Consider the following 23,116-nt stretch of genomic DNA (forward strand, 5'->3'; position numbering starts at 1 on the left):
AGTATGTATGTGCCTGTACACTTAGACCAAACAGGTGTTTTATTCAGTCAAGTTTTGTTGGTAGTCAAAGATTGAAGGCAAAGGATGGATCAACAGTATCCCTCGATGCCTTCCAATCATCACTTGGTACTTGGAACATTGGAACAGTTATTTTTGGCCACTCATCATCACATTTTCATTGTTCGAGTTGGCATGTCTCTTCCCCTCTTGGTGGAGGATCATTCTCAGTCTTTAGTGGATCCTGTAGAAGGGAAAGTGTAAAAGTTCCTTGTCCACCCTTGTCCACTCACTTTTTCTTGGTTACTGAACTATCTGGAGCATGACTTGACTTGATCAACTCTGTTTTTCTCCCCTCATAGCACACTTGCTTGTGATAAGAAGTGATAGAAATTTATTTATTAAGTACAAAAGTTGTCTTTATTTTCATGTATTGGTTGGTAAAGGCTATCCAGAACTGCTGGTGAGTTGTGCATATTATATTATGACATTGGTTACAGTCCTGAGTTCCAGGGACATGAAGTAATTGTCAACAAAAATGATATTGTTATTGTACAATAAAGTTTCATACATACTTACCTGGCAGATATATACTTAGCTATAGACTCCGTCGTCCCCGACAGAAATTCAAATTTCGCGGCACACACTACAGGTAGGTCAGGTGATCCCGCCGCCTGCCGCTGGGTGGCAGGAATAGGAACTATTACCGTTTTAAGTCAGATTTTTCTCTTCCACCTGTCTCCTGAGGGGAGGTTGGGGTGGGAGCCATACTATCGTATATCTCTGCCCAGGTAAGTATGTATGAAACTTTATTGTACAATAACATATCATTTTCATACATTCAACTTCCCTGTCATATATACTTAGCTGATTGGCACCTTTGGCGGAGGGCAAGAGACAGCTATTACTGACCTAATAGGTAAACAACATATGTTGTAGGTAATACAAGTTAATTAATAATACCCTAGTTTCCTACCTGTTTAGGCGGAAGATTTCTTAGTCTTGTGCTGAGAAGTCTGCTTCGCCTCAAAAAGCTTCAGCGAGGGTGTGCCCTATGGCTGAGAACTCTTGAAAAGGACTGTCAATGGGGTCTTATCCACTTACTCAACAGAACCTAATGGCAATTGTCACTGGAGTCTTATTCACTTACATGACAATATACCTATGCCTCCTGGCATATAAAGGAGTAAAATACTGATCCCGATCACCCGATCCTAACCGTGGATTAGTAAATATGATTGAAAGGCGTTATCCCCAAACACCTTTCAAACAACCTAAAACTCAACACCAATAATTTTAAAATCACAATATATAAAATATAAGGACAAAAATTAATATTAAGGATCAGTCTTCTCTCCTTTCCCCAGCACTGTATCTGCTGATACATAAGGTCCTAGAGAGAAACATTTCTCATATGTCACTCTCACATCTTTCAAGTAATGTGAGGCGAACACTGAGTTACATCTCCAATACGTGGCCGCTAAGATGTTCTTCATTGACATGTTCTTGTTGAACGACAATGATGTAGCGACTGCACGTACTTCGTGTGCTTTTACCCTTAAGGTCTTATATGCCTCACTATCACAGCTCATGTGGGCTTCCGTTATGATGTTTCTAACAAAAAATGCTAAGGCATTCTTTGACATAGCTCTTCTAGGGTCTTTAACTGCACACCATAAACTCTGATTGCAACCCTGCAACTGCTTCTTCTTCTGCAGGTAAAATTTCAAAGTTCTCACAGGACATAAAGTTCTTTCCATTTCATTCCCAACTAATTGAGAAAGGCCTTTTACTTCAAAAGTCCTAGGCCAAGGTCTCGAGGGGTTTTCATTTTTTGCTAGAAATAAAGGTTTAAAGGACAATACAGCCGAATCCTTCTTAAAACCCACTCTAGAGTCAAGCGCTTGCAGCTCACTCACTCTTTTCGCAGTGGCGAGAGCTATTAAGAAAATGCATTTTCTAGTCAAGTCCCGGAAAGTAGCTTTATCGGGAGGTTCAAATCTCTCCGACATAAGGTATTTGAGAACCACATCCAGATTCCAACTAGGGGTGAGAGAAGTTCTTAATTCCCTCCGAGGACACGAACTTTCTCATTACTTCCCCCAGCATCTTGAATGGGGGAAACACATACGCGTCTATGCCCTCCCAATCCATGAGCATGGCATCTATGGATAGGGCTCTGGGATCGTCCCCCAGCGAGCAAAAGTTCTCCATCCTCCTGGATAGGAATGTTGCAAACAGGTCCACTTGCGGCTTCCCCCAAAGAGACCATAGTTGCTGGCAGACTTGTGAATGAAGGGTCCACTCTGTTGGAAGGACCTGGTTTTTCCTGCTCAGTCTGTCTGCTCTTATATTCTTTCCTCCTTGAACGAACCTCGTCAGGAGTCGAATCCCTCTTTCTTCTGTCCATATCAACAGATCCCTTGCTAGTTGGTAAAGGGAGAAAGAGTGTGTCCCCCCTTGTTTTCTTATATAAGCCAGAGCCGTGGTGTTGTCCGAGTTGACTTGGACCACCATGCCTCTGACTTCGTTCTCGAAAACCTGCAGGGCTAAGTGCACTGCTAAGAGTTCCTTTGCATTTATGTGCCAGGCCTTCTGTTCTTCTGTCCAACTGCCTGACACTTCCTTCGTCCCTAGTGTTGCTCCCCACCCCGTGTCCGAAGCGTCTGAGAATAACACTAGGCGAGGGTTCTGAAGGGCCAAGGACACTCCTTCGTTTCTTGTCAGTGGTCCTAACCACCATCGTAAGTGGTTTTTGATACTCTCTCCTATAGGAAAGGTATCCAAAAGATCTCCTTTTCTTCTGTTCCAACTCCTTCTGAGATGGAACTGCAAGGGTCTCAGATTCAGTCTCCCTAGAGAGATGAACTGCTCCAGCGAGGAAAGAGTGCCCAGAAGACTGAGCCATTCCCTCGCTGAGCTTCGTTCTTTCTCTAGGAAGACCGAGATTTTCTCCAACCCTTTCGAGATTGTTTCCTGGAATGGATACGCTCGAAAACCCCGAGAATCCATCCGAATCCCCAGATAGACGACAGTCTGACTGGGGATTGTGTGAGACTTCTCGAGGTTTACGAGCAATCCGAGAGATCTGCGTTCTTCTTTGGAACTCTAATGGAAGATCTTCCTCTTTTCTCTCCTCCTCTCTTCCTTGGGGCTCGGCTAAAAGCTCTACCACGAAAGGGCTGTTGGGCAGGTGTTGACTCCCTCTTCGAAACAGAAGCAGCTGGCCTAGGCTTCTTAGCAGAATGTACCAGCAAATCCTGTGTTGCCTTCTCAGTAAGCGTATGGGAAATGTCCTTTACCAACTGAGAAGGAAACAGCTGTTTAGACAGAGGGGCGTATAAAAGAGAAGCCCTCTGTACTGGAGAGACTGCTTTGGTAAGAAAAGAACCAAAGACAGCCCTCTTCTTTAATACTCCTGTCCCGAACAAGGATGCCACTTCAGCCGATCCGTCCTGCACTGCCTTGTCCATGCATGCCAAAACACTATGCAAGACTTCTGGTTCCAAAAACTGAGGGTCTTGAGTCTTGTTGGCCAAAGCCCCAAGGGACCAATCTAGGAAGTTAAAAACTTCCAAGACATGGAATATTCCCTTGAGGAGATGGTCCATTTCAGACATTGTCCAGCTTGTTTTGGCTGCTGGAAGTGCATGCCTCCTTGCCGAATCCACCAAGGTCGAGAAGTCCGCTTCAGCAGATGAGGGAAGAGAAAGTCCCATAGATTCCCCTGTGCTATACCAAATCCCTCTCTTCCCTGATAGCCTGGAAGGGGGACAGGTAAACACAGTCTTCCCCGCCTCCTCCTTGGTTTTAAGCCAATTCCCGACCGACTGCAAAGCCCTCTTCATTGAAATGGTCGGTTGCATCTTCAAGAAAGAGGAGGACTTCGCAGCCTTCGTACTCGAAAATAAAGACCGAGGAGAAGGAGGGGCAGCAGGACTCAGAGACTCTCCAAATTCTTTTAACAAGAGGGCTGCTAGTATCTTATAATCAGAAAGACCTGCCCCCTTGTTTTCTTCAGAGTCCGAAACATCCTCTAATTCTGGTTGAGTTTTATTCGGAGAAGAGTGCGCGACCGGGGGACTCCTCTCTCGGGAATGCACAGGGCTTGCAGCAACACCGGCTGCAACCTGACAAGGGGCTACGGTCGCTTGTGCGACATCTTGAGTCCCTGCCAGGAGAAGGCCGATGTTGTTCTTTTACCCTAAGGCCCTCCTGACAAGGACGGCGGCCGCTTGTGCGACAACTTTCGTCCCTACCAGGAGAAGTCCTTATATGTTGTTCTCTTTTTTCATGATCAATTCCTTCCCGACAGGGGCTACGATCACCTGTGCGACACCTAGAGGCCCTGTCAGGGGAAAATTGATCTTGAGAAAAATCCCAAAGAGGAGCCTCCAAGTCCGCTTCAAATTCCGATAACTCATCCAAATTGTATTTTGGGTTGTACAAATCCTTGCGCCTGCTTTCAGGCGCTCTAGACGCTTTACGTCCTTCAGGCTTTGCAGGTGCCTTGCGCCTCCATTCGGACGCTTCAGGCGCTTTGCGCCTCGTTTCAGGCGCCTCAGGCTCTTTAGGCGCTTTGCTTATTCTTTCAGGCGCCTCAGGCTCCCTAGGCTCTTTGCTTTTCCTTTGAGGCGTTCTAGGCTCTCCAGGCGCCCTATGTTTTATATCAGGCGCTCTAGGCTCTCCAGGAGTTAAATATTTCCTTTTAGCCACTTCAGGCTTTTCAGGCGCGTTGCGCCTCATTCCTTTTACTTGAAGAGCTTTACGCCTCATTTCAGGCGCTCGAGGCGCCCGAGGCGCTCCAGGCGCCTCAGGCGCTTCAGACGCTTCAGGCTCTTTGTGCTTCCTTTCAGGAGTTCGTCCGATTTCGGGAGTTCCAATTTTACTCCTCGATACGGACATCTCATGTACTTTCTTCCTCGTAGGAAGTTCCCTATACACAACTTGTCGCCTTGACGGCGTTTTGCGCTTGACAGTAGCCTGACGTCTGGCTGGCGCCAAGCTTCTGGCAGGCGCCTCGTCCGAGCTCTCAGATAGTTCTAAAGGACGGGATCTTTTGATAGGGAGAAATCTATCCTTCCTTCTAGGCTGATCAGATTTAAGAACTCCTACTAGGGAAGATATCTGTTTCTGCATATCCTCTAACATCTTCGTAGCTACGTCTCTCTTTCCAACCTCCGATGCAGGAGAAGAAGCTTCTGAATATACATTCTTCTTCCTCTTTTCCGGAGGATATTCTTCCGGAAATTCTTCAGGGCTTGAGTCGAATGAAGGAGACTTCCAAGTTCTCTTCGAAGGTCTCGACAATCTATCCGAACTCCATCCTTTTCTAGATGAGGAATCAGACGAAGAAAAACACTGTTTCAGGACGTCTTTCCAACGACTATCCTTGGCAGCCCGGGACGTAACTACAGGATCTGCCGAGGGGACGCCTGACCGGTGGGGATTCTCTGAAACCTCCCTGCGGCTTTCGACATTCCTTCTCCACTGGTCTTGGGAGCTTGAAAGAGGTCTAGGCCTGGGAGCGAGACAGAGCCGATCAGACGCACCCTCCACTTCACTGGGAACACTTTCACTGCACTTACCTTCCAGTTCTTTAATTTTTTGTTCCATATGTTTAAGCGAAGCTTTCAGACTCGCAATTTCAGATGTTGAGCTTGCCGAGTCCGATAATCGGGAAGGTAAAGCTGTATGGGAGGAAACAATAGGGTTATCAATAGGCAATAGTCCGCTAACTGGCTCGTTAGAGACCGACCTACTTACACTCTTGGAAGAGGCTTTTCTAGTCCTATCTCTCTCCAACTTTCTTAGGTAGGAATTAAGCAACTTCCATTCCTCCTCATTCAAATTCTTGCACTCATCACATGCATTCAATTGAGAGCATACATTCCCTCTACAATTTTTACAAGAGGTGTGAGGATCCACCGAAGCTTTCGGCAGTCTCACAAAACAATTCTCATTCACACACACTCTGAACGAAATCGACACGTCAGACATTATGAGAAATTCTAAAGCCAAATCCAAAAAACAGTCCACAATAGCGTATGCCAAACCAAAGATCCAATACGTCACCAAATAGCAGTCCAAAAGATCAACGGCGTAATGAAATTCGAAATTCAAGTCAGGAGGAACTAGCAACGATGTTACTAGTACCGCGACAGAGAAAAATCTGACTTAAAACGGTAATAGTTCCTATTCCTGCCACCCAGCGGCAGGCGGCGGGATCACCTGACCTACCTGTAGTGTGTGCCGCGAAATTTGAATTTCTGTCGGGGACGACGGAGTCTATAGCTAAGTATATATCTGACAGGGAAGTTGAATGTATGAAAACTTCTGCTTCTCTGATTGGAGTATAAACTAATGTGTAACCATTGATAAATTTCCAATTCCTAGCACTTTGATGGGTGCTCAAGTTTTAACCAGGAATTGTAAGGAAAGAAAATTAAACATTATTTATGTGATTATCTTTTTTCAGAGCCCTGATAGGTGAAGTAGACGAAGATTTAGATGCAAGACTAGATTTAGAGAACATTCGAGCAGAGCCACTAAATGAATGCAAAACGTGATTGATGAACTTAAGTGATTATTAAAAGACAAGATGTTAGTTTTTGTGTAGACAACATGTTTTTTTTATGAGTAGCTTGTATTGTTTTGATTTAAATATTTTAATTTTTCATGTAGCTGAATTAAATAAGCAAAATGTATTTGAATGTTAATTTCCATTCAATGGTCCTTTGAAGTGAATTACAGGATGTGGCCATTTTCTTGTAGAAATATAACACTTCTTTTGGGTTTTTGCTTTTAAATGTAGGTTATATGAAAACTGTGTGTATTGCTTTTTAACAGGAATAATTTTTTATAGTTACAAGTAAATGTGGACCCAGAAAGTGTCATATTTCTGTTGTCTTTGGAGAAGAAAGAGAGTATATGAACACAATTATTGCTAAATATAGACAAATCAGTTTGTGCAATAATTGTGTATCATAATTAAAATTGTAAAAGGAAATGACCCATCTTGACATTGAGCCAATTTAAATGGAGTAGCCATTCACCTATTTCTCATATGGCAAAATAAATAATTTTGTACCTGATTTTCCAGGTTTTCTTATCCTTTTGCATCTTTTGTGTGATTTCTGTCTTGTAATGATAGACTCTTGTACGTGTCTATTTTCCTGTTGAAACTTGAAATGAGTTGAGGAAGACTGTTGTAATCAGTCAAGGCATATAGAATTTGCTAAAAAAATACTTTAGCCAACTCTGCAAATGAGATACTTCAAGAACCTGTCACCCTTTGATTAACCCTGGCTTCAAGGATCCGGGGGGTTGGGTGGTGGGCTGAAACTGGATGTATGAGAGTGAATGTTCACATGGGTGATAGGTTTGAGACTAATCTGCGAAAGCAGAGACAATGTTTGAGTAATTATAGGGCTGTAAATTTATAGTTTTGACTTGCAGTTCCCTGTAAGGGGTTATTGCCATCAGTAAACCTCACGTTGTCCTCTACAGACATTACTCAAGGTTCTTTGCGGCGTCCCTTCAGCCCCTAGCTGCAACCTCTTTCATTACTTTTACTGTACCTCTTATCATATTTGCTTTCTTCCATCTGGCTTTCCATCCTCTCCTAACACTTACTGTCAATTTCCCTTGCAGCACTGAATAACCTCATAGGTCCCAGTGCTTGGCCTTTGCCCTGAACTATATATTCCAATTCCGTGCCATAAACTAGGCTAAAATTATACCATTATAAATTTATGTAGATGGGAGGTTAGGTTAAGAGTTGAAAAAAACTACATCTGGTGGGGATCGATTGGAAAATTTTGATGGAGTCGGATGGACCCGAGACAGGAGACAATCAAATGTGCAGTAGGCCTAAGCCCTCGATCCTTGGCGCCATTACGTTTAAGGGTGTGCGAATTCAGTAGCTAGCCCTATAACCAAAGTGCAGAAAAAAAGGAAGAGGCCTAGAGCTACCTACAGGATACCAGGAAATCATATCGTAACTTGGCTAGCCTATAATGGAATCTATAGTACCTTAGGTGGGTAAATGAAAAGAAAAAACGTATTGTTCCTGTAGGAGTAGTACCATGAGGGCGGCGAGGGCATCCCACAAGGGTGTCTGCTGCGTCCCTTCGGCTGCTATACCTGCACCCGATATTTAGCCTTTTACTTTACCTCCATTCCAGCTTCTTATCTTCATTCTTCCTGTCCAGCCTCCCGACCTGTTTCTTCCAATCCACCCAAGACCTAAATCTCATAAACCAACCACACCATTGTTTATGATGCTCTTTTCATAATGGGTTTCTCTTTGTCTGTTAGAACAGACGGATTAAATGTTGCCCCTTAGGATTCAGTCTAAACTCTGGTTACAATATCAAAATATTTATTAAGAGAGTTAACACATACAAGGCGAAAATCGAGTAACATTGCTGAGTTTGAAGCATTAAATGCTGTGTTATATATATATATATATATATATATATATATATATATATATATATATAGTAATGTATGTATATGTATATTATATACATATATATATATATATATCTATATATAATATATATATATATATATATATAAATATATATATATGTATGTATGTATGTATGTCTGTGTGTGTGTTTGTGTACAATGGCAAAGGTAGAGAAATGTAAAAGCTGTGTGTATTGTGTGTAGTTGCTCATACACTCATTAATGTACTACATGTTTATTTCGCAGTCTGTTTTTCTTATTTCTAATGATCATTTTCAAACTTAACTGCTAAACCCTAGAATGGTATGCTGAGTTTTGCACGAACAACTGACGCTCAAAAACGTCTCACTGGCGTAGTTGATATGGTGTTTGCGTTCCACCTCGGTGGTCGCGAGTTCGATTCTCTGCCATTCCATTGAGGAGTGAGAGATGTGTATTTCTGGTGATAGAAGTTCACTCTCGACGTGGTTCGGAAGTCACGTAAAGCCGTTGGTCCCGTTGCTGAATAACCACTGGTTCCATGCAACGTAAAAACACCATACAAACAAAAAATCAAAGAGAATCATTTTGGATTAACACACATCTTAAATTTATTCACATCAACACGCAGTTACCTCTCCAAACTGAGGTATTACACAACTCCAAGTTAATTACAAACACTTATGAACGCACACGAATGTCAAAGACGTTAAAACACTTACTTATTTAGTGAGAGGTATGTTTCTTAGCGACTGCAAATAGAAATTATGCCTGTAAAGTCGTTGGTGCGTAATGGAACCTCTTTGGAAGCTGAACAGTGTTTGGGGGAAATACCTAGATCATAAATTAATCGGTGTTATGACAATTATATCAAGGAGGGTCAGTACGGGTTAGTCCCTCGTACAATGCATCATTGAAGAAGCAGACTGTATGCTCTGTAACAAGTTGCCACGAAAAGATTAGTACCATCCAGGAATTGACGTGCAACTTGCTATATAACTTTAGCAAAGTTAGTAGGTAAAAGTAAGCGTCATACTTTTCTGTTGCAAATAGGACTGAAACATGTCAACAGTATCTTGTATGAGTGCGAAATATTATCTGAGTGGATACGTTTACTATACACTGTGCTGTAAGTGAAATGTTCAGAGGTTCCTTTAAAAATCCTATATAAAATTGACTTGGAAGCACATAAGACTAAATGATTTTCAAACATCTTTATATTATATCTTTATCTGAAATTCTTCCTGTTAATGTGCTATTACTATAGATATTTCAATCTTTGTTCCTGTAGGGGCAACCTTTTCTTTTATTTCATCATTTTTTTGTGCAATCATGCTTTTAAATTTCTTATACGCTTAACTGCGTACGTTATATTTCCGGAGGCTCAGACGTATATCCAGCTGATTGTTATCAAATAATCATTTATGTCTTTTGAGTATTTAAAGGATTTACCTTCATTTTTCATCGATTGCGAGAAAAATTAAAGTGAAAATACGCTTCCTGTACATTTCATGAATGTTGGCCTAATTGAAACAGCTGGCGTGTTGCAGGAATTTTTTTTTTTTTTACACAACCGCTATTTTCATCAAAATAGCAAGTTAATAGCGCTTTTCACTAAGATCACTTTCCACGAGGAATATTGTCATACATGTGAAAATGTTAAATGGATAGCATTCTTAATTTCTTTGGCCATACCATCTATGTATTTCATCACATTTCCTAGTTTAAGGAAGTTCTAACAACAATTGTTAGCCATGAGAGATACATGGCCGAAGATTTTCCATTGTAGCAGGCATAAATATTGAGGTAGGTTATGCCTGCAAGAAATATGATCTGTAGATATTAATTCACAATTACAGGTGCGTGCTTATTAATAAAATTCAAATGTGCTAGGTCTTGGGTATGCGTAGCGAACATGCTTTAAATTCGAAATGCTCATAGCACTAAGATGTTTTCCCAAAGATACGGTGGGAGCCAAAAGATAGCATGAACACACGCGGTAGCATTGCTGAAACTGTCAACATTCCTGTCATTATTCAGCAGTTTATTAACTGTTGCAAACTGCGCCTCTAGAGAGAGTATAACACGGAATAAAGTTGGATGCGAAAAGGCGGTTTGTTCATCTCAAATGTTTCCGTAACTATGTTCCTAGCAAATTGACGAATGAAGTTACAGGCAACTTCAAGTTTCATAATACCAGTTTGGTTTTGTCCTTGCTTATACATTTTCGACGTACGTTTCTTCACATACCACGGGCGTATATATATATATATATATATATATATATATATATATATATATATATATATATATATATGTAATGGGCATATGTTAAGCAATTCTCTGCGTAAATCAACTTGCTACATGAATGTTATTGTCTACTACAGTGATTTACACCCGATTTTAAGAGTTAATTGAACCTAGACGCACTGGATAAGCTTCCGTATCCGCACGTGTTATAACGTCATGTAAATTCATTTGCTTAAAAGATGTAAATTGTCTTTCGTAACGTTAAAGCTATATTTACCGTCATTTAAAGCTATAAGTTTGATCTGAGATTATTAATCGAGTAAGCTCATGAATCATTTAAATAGTTTCTATAGTATGAATCTATTTTTTTTTCTGTTATTTTAGACCGATTCAGATTCAAACCTTGATTTTAAAAGTTCTTGTCGGAATAATAATAATAATAATAATAATAATAATAATAATAATAATAATAATAATAATAATAATAATAATAATAAGATAATAATACGTATAAGAGACATAACAGAAACAACATTGTTTTCTTAATCTAAAAAGAACATATAGTGTAATATTGAAAAAAGTATATATGTTCTTTGGGCATCTTTCATTTTAATTTCTCGTTTTAAACTCCTCAAAGTTTAGTCTCTCGCCTGAAGACAAGACTCCCTAAAAACGACAATATCGTCACAAAATATATTAACCATGCATCGTTCTAGTTTTATTTGACATCCTATTGCAGTGCCTTTGAATTCCTAACCTTCCTGAAGAAGAATAAGTTCATTGCTATTCCTGTGGATGTAAATTAGCTAGTCTGTGCCCTCCTAAGTCTAAATTACCCGATTTCCATCAGCGAGGTTTAAATTTTGTCATCCCTCCAACCATCACATCAGCTAAAGTCGGTATAGTACCCTCTGGTTTACAACACTTACTCTCATCTTACACATAGCATGGTTTATTATCTACATTTCTAAATGCGGATTGCATCATTTTAGCTCTTCCTTTCATCCAGTTCACCCATTTTCATCGATTTAGACCGAAATAAGCTCATTTCCACCCTTCTTGGACGTCCGATTATATCTTCATGTCGTAGATTTTAAAAATCAGCTAACTCATATGCCATGTGGATTTAAACTAGCTAATTTACGGTTTTCCAGAACGTGGCCCAGTTGATTTACTATTCATCGCTGTACTGCTGGATGAGATAGTAGGGCCAGTAGATGAGGTTGAAGAGCAGAAATCCTCCTGGGAATAACACCCTGCAGAGTCGGTCTAGGGCTCGGGCGTACATCATGTACGTTGTGGGAGGCTTAGCGGCGGGGTCCTCGGCACATGCCAGCTGTGGATGACGTAGAAAATCGACAGATTAGACGGGGCATTTGGTTTTGAATGTATGAAGGGAGACTGTCGTGGCATGACTGCTTATTGGAAAAGTTGATAATCATAATAAGTTTTAAATCATTCTAGTACATTTGATGAATCTGACCAATTTTCTTTGGGGGCGAATGAACGAGGGGGCCGGGAAGATAGGCAGAAACGGACATATAGATATAGTGAGAGAGTTAGCGTGAACTCAAATCAGTGCCAGTGAATGGTCAAATAAAACGAAATATTCCAAAACTGTACTTTCTACGGATAGGATACTGGAATTGTTCCTTATTAAGATTCTTTTGCTAATTTGAATTTTTCTGAACAGATGGAATCTATGAATTCACATAAGGTTATCCTACTTTACATATTTAAGAAAGATAAATTAGTTCCGTATTCAGATTCAAATATATTTACTAAATGTTTTATACCTACCAACTTCCTGAATTGTATGTTATGTACGAAATGTTGCAACAGAATATATTTTAAACCCTATGAAAAAAATCTTATTGAAAATACTATACTTCTCGTAATAGTTAAGGAAATTGAAAACCAGCAAATACTCATGATTCTGATGGATATGTGGAACTTTACAATAATTCAGTTACAGAGAAGTAAGCTTTATTTATTTATTTCAAGATTCTCTCGTTGGTCAGAATTTGCTTCTCTAAATATATCTCATGTCTATGCTAGCAAGTCATAGGCTGATCCTGGCTGAACTTCGAGTTAAAATTTAAAACGGAGTTCCGTTGCGTGGTATCCTACTACATAGTGCATAAAAGTATCATTCTCTTAATGGTGAGAAAATCTTTTTAAGGTTTCCATAAGAATTCCGTGATAAGTACGAATTGTGCTTCACGTAAGTTGTAGCGAAGATAAAAGCTTTTGACAGTGTAGGCCTAACAGTATGTGTGTATGTGCGTGCTTGCAGTCCAAAGAGATATGATGTGGTGTGAGAAAACGACGAGCATTGTGGACAGTGTGAAGCGTATATTAAGTGCTGCAGGTGATGTGAACTGGTTTCTTCCCTAATAACACACCTTACCTTTTACCCTGCTAAGGCTATAACAAGAAATTTTTTACTGTTATTCCATTATTGACCATAATTTCTCAGGCTAGTGACGTGAATTTTAGTTTTCACGATTTGGAAAATAGAACCAAGATCACATTGGTAAGATTAGGCCATGTTGGAATTTTAAGAAATATGGAAAGTTATATAAATGCTTTTGCTCTCAAATGTCATTGTGATGTACCTTCTTAGAACTCTCCCATTACACAGTACATACAGCAGTTAAAAAGATTCAAGTTGATGACTTTGTCATTTCATACTCTGGTTATTAGAGTTGATCAGCTTTGTAACTACATAGGCGTCTTTCGTATTCACGCGTGGACCCTTCACTGCCATAGCTCATATACGCGCTCATTTGCAAGTATGTGAAGACTATGCACACATATTCGAGCATGATTACATGAATGCATACGTTCATTATTACATGAATGTATGCTTGAGCATATAAACACTCACATATACATTCTATACAGTTCCTGCTATTTTCATTTGCGCTATGGGTGCAATTGCAAGCCCACCACCATACCATAAAAAATTACAAGAAAAGTATGAATGTTATTAAATCTTTTGTGAAACACTCATCTATTAATGCTCTAATACTTGGTATTTCCTCTGTGACTCATTTTACACAGTTTGATATCTATCTATATTCGTACACCGGAATGCTTTGAAAATAAATGAGAAATAAAATCGACCGGGGGAAATCGACTGACACCTGATCCCTATCCACCCGCGCAATAGGGGAAATGTAGGGACAAAAGTAGAAGGGGTAACCAAGGCAGGAAAACTATGGGTGTCCACGCATAGTCATAGATGCCTTGACTCTATCAGGTTTTGCCTGTTTTAATCTGGAATGCTTTGAAATGCCTGGGGAAAAGAAATTGACCGTGAGAAATTGACTTACTGACAGCTGACCTCATCCGCCCCGGCAAGAGGGGAAAATCTAGGGACTTTTGAGGGGTTGGGCGGGAAATTATCCGTGTCCAAGTTGACAGCATAGATGACCTTAACTTTTTCAAGTTTTATCTGTTTGACCCTACGTCTGTATTCATGTATTGGAATGCTTCGAAAGTCTTTGAGAGAGAGAGAAAAAAAAGCGGGAAAAATGGACTAACTGATAACTTGACCTATACTCTCGGGCCCCCACCCCCAATAGGGGAAATTAGGGACAAGGGGTGTATGTAAACAAGTTGGTAAAATGGGCCGGCGTAAACGTTTAAGATCGGTGTCCAAATTGACTGCTTGAAGGTAATAAGCAATACGCCTCTTTGAACCTGAGATCCGTCTTTTGAAAAATATTTCCCATAAATCATTGCGACATGTCTAGACCTCATACGTCACATGATAATATAGAGCCTGATACTAAGTGCAACAATTTTGGTTTAGAGGCCGATGACACTAGCCGGCAGATCGGTAAGAAGCATCAGACAATACAGAACCACAAGAAGTACCGGGAGAGAGGAGAAAGATAGGTAATCTGACCATTACTGCCAGGTAGCATAAGGAGGAAAATCCTCATATTTGTTAACGAAAGTGTCTGTAAAAGAAGCAGGGTTTAACTGAAACTTATAAACAAGAAAAGGCTTTCATATTATGATAATGATAAGCATACATAAAGAAAGGGGTTTGAATGACTGGAAATGAGTGTTGTTCGCGTGAGTGTGTAGCCACGGTCTAGACCTACACCGTGAGTGTAGCAACCCTGCTAGAGTGATGAACGGTTGGTTCGGTAGTGTGATAATTCCCTAGTCAACTTAAATTGTATGGGCTATGGTGACGTTAGTGATTTGGCAGTTTTTTAAATATGTGAAAGGGCGAATCAAAGAATCTGTTACACAGTAATTATTTGCCATTTGGCATCATCATTTGAGAAGATTGTCTGTGCTACATTTTCCTACAGGACGTAACCAGGTGCCATTCTTTCAAACTAAATACGAATTGGCTTGATGCTTTCAGTGTTGGGTAAACTACTGATTGGCCCCTAAATTCCCCTGTCCCCCAATAGAGCATCTTTGGGTGTATAAGCTGCAGACGAAGGATATTTCCACGGTTGCAAAGCTTAAGGAGGCGATCTACGAAGCGTTAGGATAGCTTCGATCCCGGGGATCTGACGAAATTTGATGAAATAGAATCGGTTCCCAAGTGCGTCAAATTGGGTAAGACGAGGCATGGGGGACATAGCGAGCATCATGGCATGAATAGGTGAGTGTTCCATAAAAATTTCATTGTTATAGTACTAATTTATTTTTGTTACAGTTTGGTATTGACCACAGTGCAAAGGCAAGTTACGGAACTACTATATATATTTTTTTCTTCCATGTATTATATTTAAATGTTTTTTAAAGTTTATCATGACCTATAAACGTAAAATATAAAAATTAATTCAATTCAATAAAAAGTAATGAGGAACAAACCATAAACAGAACAACATAAAAAAATGATAAAGGATTATTAATTTTCATGTTTCACAGTAATCACTAAATAATATTTTCTTTTTACATATTTTAAGACATGATGATATATAAACAGGTGGCACAGGGATTTTCATGTGACTAGGGTTATATAGTTAATGGAAATGATACTTGCTAATTCAGCTTTTAAAAATCTTTGGAAGTCATGCTATTGGTCTTGGTAGATCCTGTTCTCTATATAATTATGATTTCATATATAGCCAGTATAATCAGTGATATATTAAAACTAATGGGAATGTAATCAGATATATTCTATGAGTATTAAAAAAGGAATGTTGGAAATATCAGTGATATACTATAAATACTCAAATAAGGAATGCAACACGGCTAGAAATACTGATATCCAATGTTCCATTGATTCATTCAGTATGGTAATATATTTTATTAATTACATTTTCCATAAATTCACATAGATGCTTGTTTACAATATGGCATCTGTGATAAGAAATCAAAACTTTTCCCGTGCCTTAATGAATACAATCACTCAGCATTAATAGCACTGACTTAAGTATGTAAACAAAACAGTATAGCAGCAATATGCAGCAGTAGCGCCAATGCCAAAAACTCAAAAATGAAATGTCAAAAACTGCTTTTATTTTCTTTCTCAGCTTTTGTGCTAAAAAAAAAAAAAAAAAAAAAAAAAAAAAAAAATGCTAGAAAATCACACCTCAGGCAGCTGGTTACTATAGCTGAGCAGCAATGCAAGAACTTACCTGGTTTCATTCGGATTAACATTTATCTCTATTGGGAAATTACCGCGTTTCACATAGGATTTATATGACGTTCTTGATGTTTTCAGAAATTTGCTGAAAGCTTTTTCTGATTTTGGATTTTTTTTCTGTCGAAGTAAGGTGATGTTTCATGGCTTTTTTTTTCCCACTGAATCTTCGTCAGAGAAATTGTTTTTCGAAGTCCATCGTGGTTTAGCTGCTCGTAGGACTAAATCAAACGAAGTGTTGAAGTTTTAACTGCTGAGAAATTATCTTCATCACAAAGGAAACCAGTTTATACCGAAACCCTCTTACTGGCTCTTGAGGGATTTCATTCTTATTAAGTCTTATTATTCATGGTAATGTAGACTTGGAGAATACCTTCATTAGCCTTTGCCAAACAGTATATCTCGCAGTTTTCTCAAATAGGCGAATTAAATCATTTAAAAACCTTGCACACATTGTGACGCAAGAAAAATCAGTCTGTGTCACCAATTTGCTCTTGACGGTTTTCAGACTTAGATGATATTTTTCAGTGTGAGGACATGCAATAGAAAACGAGAAATGATTAATAAATAGATAAAGAATGCAATGCAAAACAATACACGATGCACTATAGTATTTACTGTTAGCAAAACTACTGAAATTTACGGAAGAAAAGACTCAACAGTCTACGAAAAAGAAATAACACGAAAAAACTCGAATCTCAAAATGTACTGTCTTTGAGACCCAAGGGGGTTAGTACTTGTCCAAGCTCAGCATCCTTCATCCCATCTGGCTTCTCCTTCTCCCCCTTCAAATTATCATCTTCCTTCCCCTCCTCCTCATCCTCCTCCTCCACCTGTTCCTCCTTAATCCCCACAGCTACTTCTTTTCTAACCAAAGCGCCCACCTGCTCTGCATCAGATCCAGCGAACTGCGAGTCGTCAGGTCAAAGGTAGATAGGCAGGGGAGAGAAGCATCAAGAGAACTCTGATTAGGTGGTTGGTTGTGATAATAACCCACTAGGAAAGAATGCTTTCCCCACAGGCTTTCGTATTTCGTATATTTCCTACTATTTTTGCGACACAAGTGTCAATTAGATTGGGTGACTAACTCCAGTCTTGCAAGGTGACGTGACGTCACTGTCGCCTACAGATGAATGGTCAGTTCCAATGGTGTAGAAACCAGTTATTTTTAATTTTGGTCAGTCACGCTAATGTTTGATATTTGGCAGAAATGTGACATGAAAAATTTTAATCTGATATTTTTGCCTAGATATAACGGTTTGAAGTTCTGTCAGATACGAGTATATTTTTTCATTCTTCTGTTTAGATTCAAAGAGGTATAGTTACTGTTCATACATTTACATTTCTTGGACTGTGGAAAACCTTTTTCATAATTTTCATTGAAAATAATTATCAAAAGTTAATGAAATTACATATTAAGAGGAGGAGAAAGTCTGACTTAACAATGCACAGTATAAAATAATATTTTAAAAATAAGTTTTTAATCAAGATTTTATGGTAAGTTAGATCATTTGGTACGAATTTCTGACCCCATAAAGATTGTACAAGTTAAAACAGTTTATTCCTTCACTAAAACAGAAGAATGACTTCTTGATGGATCTTGTTTTACCTGTAATTCTGTTAGAAGGTGGTCGGTAATCTTTGCTTTTAGATTGGCATTACCTTTGTTGGGGCAAACACTAAGAATTTTAAGGGGAGTGAGAAAAACTGTTTGTTTATGAATATACTTTGGGAAGGGTGCAATGCCTGAACAGTCCTGTTTCGTCTATGTACAGAATAAGTAGATTGCATAGGGTAAAAGAGAATCCTTTTTTATGTACAGATATACGACGTTTGCTTCAATGTTAGTACATTCAATCTTTAATGTTCCAACGAGAGAGAGAGAGAGAGAGAGAGAGAGAGAGAGAGAGAGAGAGAGAGAGAGAGAGAGAGAGAGGTGAAATTCCCAAATACGTAACTTGGAATGACAAGCAAGCGCGTGCTGTTATTGCTGTTTGGCAGATACAAAGAACTTTCACATTGATTTTTTTTTTTTTTGTGATGCGAAAGCAAAACAAGAACTTCACGCGGACATTTGCTTCCGTTTCTGAGCAATAGGGCAGAAACGGATATCAAACGAAGACCTTTGGCGTAACAAAACTGACGGACGCTATCTCGTTCGTCTTATGACAACTTTTGACACAAAACCACTGGCGTTAATTAGGAAAGTTAGTTTGCAATACTTCAGTTAGCGGCAGGGTTCCTGAAATGCGATACATTCAAACTTTCCCCGTGGATTATTGTGTATCACATTGACCTATACAGGTGAGGCACTTCTCTGCACATCTAGTGAGAAGTGATTTCATGTATGCCAACTTTACTCTTTTTGAGACGTTTGAATAAATTGATTAATACTTACCATATATTAAAAATGACAATTCATGCATTGCATTTTCATCAATTTGAAAAAGCGCTTCAAGTATAAAAATATTTTTTTTACCAAGTGTGGGAGACTGAAGAAAATGTGTTCTTGGATTTAAATCACTCGGTAGATTTCCTGAACTCCATTATGTTGGATAGAACAACATCCTCTTTTAATCATCTCTTTCTCTTCGAGTGCCAGAAATCAATATCTACTGGTCATTTTTTCGTGTCGTCGTTTTTGATATTTCGAAGGCATATTGGAGGAGATCTTATAAACTTATTTCTGGCTGTTCATAAGTTTATTTCATTTGTTTTGCAACCTTACTCCTAGTTCTCTTAATTTTTAAACTTTTATTTGTTTGTCAACTCTAATCTCTAGAGCATTACTTGTTTACGTGGAACTTTTCTGAGCGACATCACAAAATTCAAATCGCTAAATCTGCTTCAGAAAGAATTAATTGTATTGTTAAGATACAGAGACTTATCTTCTTCTTCCTAACTGTTCAAGCTTTGTGTTGGCTTGATGCGGCCCTGTTGAAATACTGCTATCCTGTTATGGGTGCTTCGTTTTCTGCCTCCCCTTCTAGACAGAACTGAATCGTGCTCCTTTCATTTGTTTTCAGTGGTAACACCCTTGCACTCCTTGACCTTCCTTCTTTTCTGACAGAGGGTGGCTTCACTGTTCTTCTTTTACAGTTACTATTTTGGCCACTGCTCTCTTAAGCTACTGAGCGAGTTCATCTTCCTTGCAAGTGGCCTTGGGATACCCGTCAGGCTGCTTCCTCCTTCATGTACTTTGTAGAAATGGGTCCTCAGATTACGTAGACCTGAGTAATTGCTTCTTCCCCTCTATTTTCAAGCTCTGAAATTCTCCTCCAGCTTCTGTGCTTTCTTAAAAGTTTAACCATTTCATCCTTCCAGAGGAGGTCTACTGCCTAGTTCGTGGTTAAGCTCCACTTTTCTGAATTCCTTTACTTTTTAAAAAGATTTGTTCGGGGATTAGCCTGACCATTTTATCGCCATTTTATTTCATAAAGCAAAGTTTGCAAGTCGTGTCTTGTGACTATATCGACTGTGCTTTTAAATAATCACCATTGTTCATTTGTCTTGAATATCATATTTCTTCCAATAAAAGTTTTCAGAGAGTCAGTTGTCGGAGAAATGGCAACTTTAAAAGACATGCAGTTTAATTTTCATTAACAGTACGAATAAATGATTTATTAATTAATGAGTCTTAGACAGCAATTTTATTAGCATTGAAATTATGTGTGAATTGCGTTTGATTACTTTGTCTTCTCAATCATCAAAGGCGCTTTTTGATACGAAGAATTGTATCGCTCAATTAGAAGTTCATTCACTTAGGAATTTGATAATTGATTGCAGACATCAACAAAAAACAAGCATATTCAATGCTCATTCTTCCACGCTAGTGACTTTTAAAACATTTTAGATTATATGCCATATTTTAAAGTTGTTCGTTCAATCGGCAAATTTTGCGAAGAAAATATATGACCGCTATTTTCTGATTGATTAGCTATATGTTGTTGAGAACCAATACTGTAAAATTGAATTCGATATTTCTTAAGATTTAAGGATGGATTGGAAATGACAAAGCGATGGTTCCTGTATAGACGTTATAAGCAGATTTCAGCTAAGTCGACAGGCATCGATATGGTGTTAATTGGAACGTTTTTAGAATATAATAATTTCATTTTTTGCAGAGTCGCCAAATCAAAGCCTAAGAGACTCTTTTAGTTGTTCCGTTAATATGTATAGCCTATATATATATATATATATATATATAGATATATATATATATTATATGTATATCTATATACTATATATATATAGATATATCATATATATATATATATCTATATATGTATATAATAATATATATATTACTATATATATATATAATATATATATATAATATTATATATATAGATAGATAGAATATCTATATATAATTCTATCTATATTAATAGACCTACACTCTTCTAATATCCATATTAAAAATATATATGTATAAATTATTATACTGCTTCATTACTCACCTATGTTCACTATTCCCTCACCTTACCTATTATATACTTAATGTATGTATATATTTAACGATATATTATATGTAGAAGATCTAATCTATATATATATATTATATATATATATATAAAGAGAATATAAATAGATATATATATATATATGATATATATCTTATCTTATATATAAATAATATATATATTTTATATAGGTATATATATATATATATATATATATATTATATATATTATATATATATATATAATAATATATAACTCTTTTCCTAGTAGGATACATGTCAATAATTGCAGATTAAAAAGCATATTTACTATCTGCCAAGCATATACTCTGAAACAATATAACGCCATCCTTATATCACAGGTACCATATGGTATCTTAGAAAACTATGAAAATAACGTCTATAATATATATATATATATATATATATATTATATATATATATATATATATATATATATACTATATTTTTTTTTTTTTTTTTTTTTTTTTTTACTTACAATCCGAGGAACCCTGAAGGTGTTTCCAGGGTTGAGAATCTTCTTGTTGGCGAGCCAGTTGACGAAGGTGAATTCCAGCAGGGCACCAAAGACCATAATCATGCACATGCCCACCCACACGTCGATGGCCTGAGACACAGACGTAACAATGAGAAGATTAATGGAATGGAATATAAGATTATTGAGTCCCAAAGCCACTCCCTTGGACCTATGACGTCATTCAACCCTGAAAGGGAAATTGAGAATGAAAAGGTTTGAAATCCGTAATGGGAAGAAAACCTCAAAGCAGTTGCACCTCGAAACGATTGTTAGGAGAGGGTGGGAAGTAAGATAAAGAATGAAGTTATGAACGGAGGTACATTAAAAGGAATGAAAGGAGTTGCAGCTAGGGGCCGAAGGGATGCTGCAAGTACACTACCCTCCCACCCAGCTCTTACGGGGCATGGATGGATTAATGACTAGAACGACAGGCTACAAGAAATCGTCAAAATCTCAATGAAATAAAAATTTATTCCTTTCAGAATCTTACAGTTCAATGTCCTTAAGTTTTAACGCTGAAATGGAGTACGTTCTTGACAGTATTTTTGAGCTTCTGAAAAGTGACAGTTAGAGAGGCAGTTTTGATTTTAATTTGGGGTAAAGATAATAGAATCAGTGAAATGTTCCAGTTATTTAAAAAAGGAGACAATTTAATTTAACATATGTGATGATATTCACACGAAGAACAGTGTTAATATTATGGTTATAGTGATGATAACCGCAGGAAAAATGTCGAGAATATGGAGAAACTAAAATGTATTCGGAAATATAATAATGATGATAATAAAAGAAATATCAAATAGATAGAACTGAAAAAAAAATGCTGTTAGAATTTAGAGAAGGCAACAGGAGTAAAATTGTGGAAATTGTATGAGTTATATTAAAGGGCGAGCTACGCATTTTTCATGAAAAACAATTGAAGGAACTGAAAGCAGATTAAAATTCTAATAATAATAATAAAAATAATTAGAAATGCGTAAAACCGGAAAAAAAGGAGTTAGAATGTGGAAAAGGCAACTGGAGTAAAATCGTGGTGATGATAAAAGTTGAACAAAAGGACGAACTACTTGTTTTTATCAAAGCCACTGAAAGCAGAGACTCGAATTCGAAGATGGCGTCTGACTCCAAGCTCTCACCTTGACGTACGACACGGGGGGCAGAGACTGTCGGATGCCGGACGCCAGAGTCGTCAGCGTGAGGAGGGTCGTGACGCCCAAGGACACCCTACCGGGAACGGCGTTGGGATCGAGCCAGAAGGACACCCAGGATATGGCGACGATGAGGATTGTCGGGATGTACGTCTGCAGGACGTGGTAGCCATTCTGGCGCCGGAGGAAGAACTGAACGACCAGGCCGCTGAAGTCGCCTGAAATGATTGGTTTTCTCTTTGTATCAGCTCACTCTTGACAAGGCTGGCAGTAGTAGTAACAGTAGAGAAAGGCCATTGAAACGGCTCTCAATCTAACTCTAGTGTCAAATACACGAGTATCATTAGTAGTAGTAACAGTAGAAATATGCCTTTGAAACGGCTCTCAGGCTAACTCTAGTGTAAAATACCCGAGTACTATTAGTAGTAGTAGGAAGAGGGATTTGCCTTTGAAACTGCTCCCAGGCTAACTCTAGTGTCAAATACACAAGTATTATTATTATTAGTAGGAGGGATTTACCTTTGAAACGGTTCTCAAGGTAACTACAGTGTCAAATACACGGGTATTTATTAGTAGTAGGGGGAGGGATTTACCTTTGAAACGGCTCTCAAGCTAACTCCAGTGTCAAATGCACGACTATTATT

General features: G+C 38.4%; 2 protein-coding genes across 6 annotated transcripts in view; one reads left to right on the plus strand and one right to left on the minus strand.

The window, feature by feature from the left end:
• LOC135218491 (U6 snRNA-associated Sm-like protein LSm8) overlaps positions 1-7,091 on the plus strand; it is a 67,872-nt gene extending 60,781 nt beyond the window's left edge. Inside the window, exon 4 of the mRNA XM_064254838.1 lies at positions 6,476-7,091. Within this exon, the coding sequence (XP_064110908.1) occupies positions 6,476-6,566 (91 nt within the window). The 3' untranslated portion in view covers positions 6,567-7,091. The remainder of the gene's footprint in view (positions 1-6,475) is intronic.
• A 1,478-nt stretch (positions 7,092-8,569) lies between these two features.
• LOC135218352 (glycine receptor subunit alpha-2-like) overlaps positions 8,570-23,116 on the minus strand; it is a 179,514-nt gene continuing 164,967 nt past the window's right edge. For 4 of the 5 annotated variants that reach the window (XM_064254579.1, XM_064254581.1, XM_064254577.1 and 1 more), the window contains exons 9-12: positions 22,461-22,690; positions 21,286-21,414; positions 17,209-17,232; positions 8,570-12,037 (exon numbers count right to left, since the gene is read on the minus strand). In XM_064254579.1, coding sequence (XP_064110649.1) covers positions 11,876-12,037; positions 17,209-17,232; positions 21,286-21,414; positions 22,461-22,690 — 545 coding nt within the window. In that variant the 3' untranslated portion in view covers positions 8,570-11,875. The remainder of the gene's footprint in view (positions 12,038-17,208; positions 17,233-21,285; positions 21,415-22,460; positions 22,691-23,116) is intronic. The other variant, XM_064254580.1, reaches the window with a different exon arrangement.

This window comes from Macrobrachium nipponense, chromosome 9 (assembly GCF_015104395.2).
Source record: "Macrobrachium nipponense isolate FS-2020 chromosome 9, ASM1510439v2, whole genome shotgun sequence".
NCBI lineage: Eukaryota > Metazoa > Arthropoda > Malacostraca > Decapoda > Palaemonidae > Macrobrachium > Macrobrachium nipponense.